The 4680-nt window shown below is 39.9% G+C and overlaps 1 protein-coding gene across 1 annotated transcript in view; it reads right to left on the bottom strand.

The window, feature by feature from the left end:
- Window positions 1-4680, bottom strand: part of LOC106875007 (tyrosine-protein kinase fyna) — a 430432-nt gene that overhangs the window by 14157 nt on the left and 411595 nt on the right. The window contains exons 7-8 of the mRNA XM_052966727.1: window positions 3051-3307; window positions 1-13 (exon numbers count right to left, since the gene is read on the bottom strand). Of these exons, the coding sequence (XP_052822687.1) occupies window positions 1-13; window positions 3051-3307 (270 nt within the window). The remainder of the gene's footprint in view (window positions 14-3050; window positions 3308-4680) is intronic.

The following is a 4680-nucleotide window of genomic DNA, read 5'->3' as shown; positions in this document are numbered from 1 at the left end:
TCCCATCAGCAATCTGCGACAAAAAAACAAAAAAAAAAAACAAAACAAAACAAATTTTAACAAAACAAAGACCAACAAAATCATATAAAAGTCTTGAAAAAATGTCATGTGATTAATAAGCTTTCCTGTTGATAAATATTTAATTTTTTTAATTTTAGAATTAATTGGTAAAGTAATCTGACTCATGAAACACTGATGTTAAGTGAACATTTCTCTGTCTGTGACAAATGGCCTGGCTCTCTGTTGGTTATGACAATGGGGATTCCAGTTGATTCGAACAACCAAATAGCCTGCTCATGAAATTAGCATGCAAGTGGCTGAGCACTCCACAGACATGTGTACATTTAATGTAGTTCTCAGGGAGATACAGTGTGACACAGAATGTGACAAGGCTGGCCCTTCCAATTATAGGTACTACTCATTTTTGCCAGGTGAGTGGACTGGAGCAATGTGAAGTAGTGTATCACTCAAAGACACAACATATTGCTAGGAATTGAACTCATGATCCTGCACTAAAGAGCTGAATGCCCTAACCACTAAGCTATGTGCCTTCTTATGACAAACATTGACTATATAGAAATACGTAGAAGAAGCCTTTAATACACATACATGTACACATAAACACCACACGAATTATACATAGAGGCCAACAAAGGAGCCACTACCTTGTCAAGCAACATGCTAAAATAGCAGCCAAGTCAACCTCATATCACATCCCAAGAACCTCTACTGAAACATGTGAAAAGAAACTGTGCTGGTGCCATATGGGAAGAACCTGTGTCAGCACCACATGAAAGGCACCCAGTACACTCTGTAAAGTGGTTAGCATCCGGCCATAGAAACCAAGCCGAAACAGACAATGGGAGCCTGGTGCAGCTCTCCAACTCACCAGCTCTTGTCAAACTGTTCAACCCATGCCAGCATGGAAAATGGGTATTGGATGATGATGATAATGATTAGATAAACTAACGATGACACCAGACCAGCTAACCATTCGAAGATACATTCAGGGAAGATCAGATGTAACAAATTCAATCATAGACAAACTTCCAGCCAGGAAGCGACAACAAAACAGAGAAAATAAATTACAGCAGTGCTTCAGCTTGGCCACAGCCCTACGACTGAAACCATTAAGAGAATAAAAGGATAAAGAAGAAGAATGTAGTCATGAGTAACTCTAAAAAGACAAGAAGGATGATCATGAAGCCTGGACCATCTATTTTATCAAGGCTGACTAAGGCTAAACTGCCAACTGAAACACACTCGTATATAGTTACATGAATGCATTTTCTTTCAGTTTTCAAGATGGTTGGCTGAAAGCTTTGTTTACCAAATCAAGAGGAATCCAATTCCAGTAATGACTCATGCCAACTGTCTCGGACACACAATCTCTGTATAAATATGCAGACAAGTCAATACTCTACATTCAAGTTGCTGCTTTAATTAGATTGATAACTGTTAATTAACAAGTAACGAAATGCTAAGCTGACCAAACCAAACATGCACACATACGTACAAGTATACTAACACACAAATGTGCACACATAGGTGTGAATGCACCCTTCAACACACACACACAAATGCATACTCACATACATATGTACACTCAGAAATATACACACACACAAACACTTTTGCGCGTTCTCTCATGTATGCACACATGTATGAATGTCTGTATACATACATTTTTGTTGTTTTCTTCTCACATATGCACACACATTAATAATCATTGTTAATCCAACTATTAAATGAATACCATCGTTGTTTTTACATTATCTCATCCCTAATTTATTAGTAATGTTCATTATCAGATACATGAATAATTCTGGACACTGTTCAACTCTGAAACGATGACTCAGTGGACCAGATAAAACTGTTCAATTGGCCATAAAACTCTTCTACTGATGTTCTTAACACTTCCTTTGCTTCGGTCACTTACCAACAGAAGTACCTGATTTGAGAATAAAGTGGAACCAGAGAGTGAAGAGGAGGAGGTGTAGTAGTAGATGACTGACAGTATTATTAGTTCATTCCATCATTGTTGATGATGACCAAGGGCATCACAATAGAGAAATGGGAGCACGCTCTGTCTGGCTGTAGCCATTCGGTCTGATGCATGCTCAGAAGGCCCTGCCACATGTCAGGCACTGTGGGGTCTGTTGGGATTGAAAGTAAGGAGTTGGCTCTGGACTTATGTGGTTCACATATTCTTTGTGCCCTTGTAACACTTTTTCTGTCCACCTTGTGAGTGCTTGCCTCCTGGCAATTTGCTGTAAAATAGTCTCTTGGGGAATCATGTGTCGAGCATTCAAAGATGGTGGCCTGCCCGCTTAACTTGTGCTCTCCACACCATCAGTTGTGAGAGGCATGAGCAGCAGAGTAGTAATGATGGAAAAATAGAAAGGAGAAGACAAAAGAAGGATGATGTTAGGTGGGTTAAATAAAATTAACAAATAAAGAGACTTTACTACAACATCATCATCATAATCGTTTAATGTCTGCTTTCCATGCTGGCATGGGTTGGACGGTTTGACTGAGGACTGGCAAACCAGGAGGCTGGACCAGGCTCCAATCTGTTCTGGCAAGGTTTCTACAGCTGGATGCCCTGTCCTTTCTAACGCCAACTACTCTAAGAGTGTAGTGGGTGCTTTTTACGTACCACCGGCATGGGGGCCAGTCAGGTGGCACTGGCAAGTGACCACACTTGAATGGTGCTTTTTACATACCAGTCAGGCAGCACTGGTATCAACTACGCTCGAATGGTGCTTTTTACGTGTCACCAGTACAGGAGCCAGTCAAGCAGCACTGGCATCGACCATGCTTGATTGGTGCTTTTTACATGCCACTGGCACAGGAGCCAGTCAGGCAGCACTGGCACCGACCACGCTCGAATGGTGCTTTTTACATGCCACCAGTACAGGAGCCAGTCAGGCGGCACTGGCATCGACTACTCTCAGATGGTGCTTTTTACATGCCATATAACACTGAAAGGAACTCAATTGTTTTTTAGAAACCCATGCCACCAATGAAATGTTTATGTTTTATCTTACCTGTGCTGATATCCAAAGTAAGCTAGTCAAACCTAGCTGCTTTCCTTTCCCTTCACGAAGGTATTGTGAAAGACGTCCATTTACCATATACTCAGTTACTAAATAGACAGGTTCATCACTACAAACTGCCAGAAGCTTGACGATGTTGTTATGTTGTATGCTTTTTAAAATTTGAGCTTCATCTAAAAATGCAGCAGTCGTCACACAGTCTTTTTTCTGCATTTTCACTGCGGCTTCGACTTGGTTATTCCATTTTGCTGCAACAAAAATATTAACAAAAATATTTTAAGTGAATATTAATTTCGTTAAATACTAATTAGACATTAATAGTGAGAGAATGAATATGATATATTTCTTCTTAGCATATAAAATGATAAGGGAACTGAACTTTTAACTTAACCATTTAGCATTCCAATTACTCAGTCAATTGTAATGTTTATTTATTCAACTGGTACACAGCCACTTCCTTCAGTTTCACTCCTCTCGAGTAAGAGGTCATTGTATCACAAGTTACTCAGCAACTCTGCTGGTGCTGGTGCCACATAAAAATAGCATCCAGTACACTTTATAAAATGGTTGATAGTCAGCCGTAGAAACTATGTCAAAACATATGTTAAGGCGGTGAGTTGGCAGAAATGTTAGTACGCCGGGCGAAATGCTTAGCGGTATTTAGTCTGCCATTACGTTTTGAGTTCAAATTCCGTCGAGGTCGACTTTGCCTTTCATCCTTTCAGGGTCGATAAATTAAGTACCAGTTACGCACTGGGGTCTGTCCTTGTTTGTCCCTTCTATGTTTAGCCCCTTGTGGGCAATAAAGAAATAAGAAACTATGTCAAGACAGACAATTGGAGCCTGGTGAAGCTCACTAGTTTATCAATTTCTGCCAAACCATCCAACCCATGCCAGCATGGAAAACAGGTGTTAAATGATGATGATTGCTTTGAATCAATCATGCATTATCTCTCATATCTTCACGAGCTCGATGATGTGATTGTTTAACTTTTAGAATAACAATGCAGGGTAGGTGTGAGGGGCAGGATCTGGTTGGTTTGAATATAGAACAGGTAGAATATTTGAGCTGGATATGGCTTGCTTAAACCTTTTGTTAGCGTATCGCTATTAAAATACGCTGCCCTTGTTTCAATTAATTGTGGAAAAAATTAAAAATTTACTAACATAACTTTGTCTACATCAAGCTGGTATTTACACATAAATTAACACAAAATTCTGATGACAGGTTTTAATGTAAATCACTTTAAAATATGAAGTTTGTATCAAAGATCCAGGGGCTTTTTGAATGGGTTGGTATCCAAAGGGTCAAAGGCTAAATGGTTAATAAGTCTTAAGTCTTTAGCTTCAGTTGACTACTAGCCAGATGCTCACCTGCAACAGATTTTGAAGAAAATGTGATTGACATGTTGAAATCAATATAGTGCTCAGTGCATATCTGTATTAACATCTGTTGGTTGTGTGGTAAGTAGCTTGCTTACCAACCACATGGTTCCGGGTTCAGTCCCACTGCATGGCACCTTGGGCAAGTGACTTCTACTATAGCCTCGGGCCGACCAAAGCCTTGTGAGTGGATTTGGTAGACGGAAACTGAAAGAAGCCCGTCGTATATATGTATATA

This window comes from Octopus bimaculoides, chromosome 3, assembly GCF_001194135.2.
Source record: "Octopus bimaculoides isolate UCB-OBI-ISO-001 chromosome 3, ASM119413v2, whole genome shotgun sequence".
Taxonomy (NCBI): domain Eukaryota; kingdom Metazoa; phylum Mollusca; class Cephalopoda; order Octopoda; family Octopodidae; genus Octopus; species Octopus bimaculoides.
This window is presented reverse-complemented; position numbering and strand designations above follow the sequence as displayed.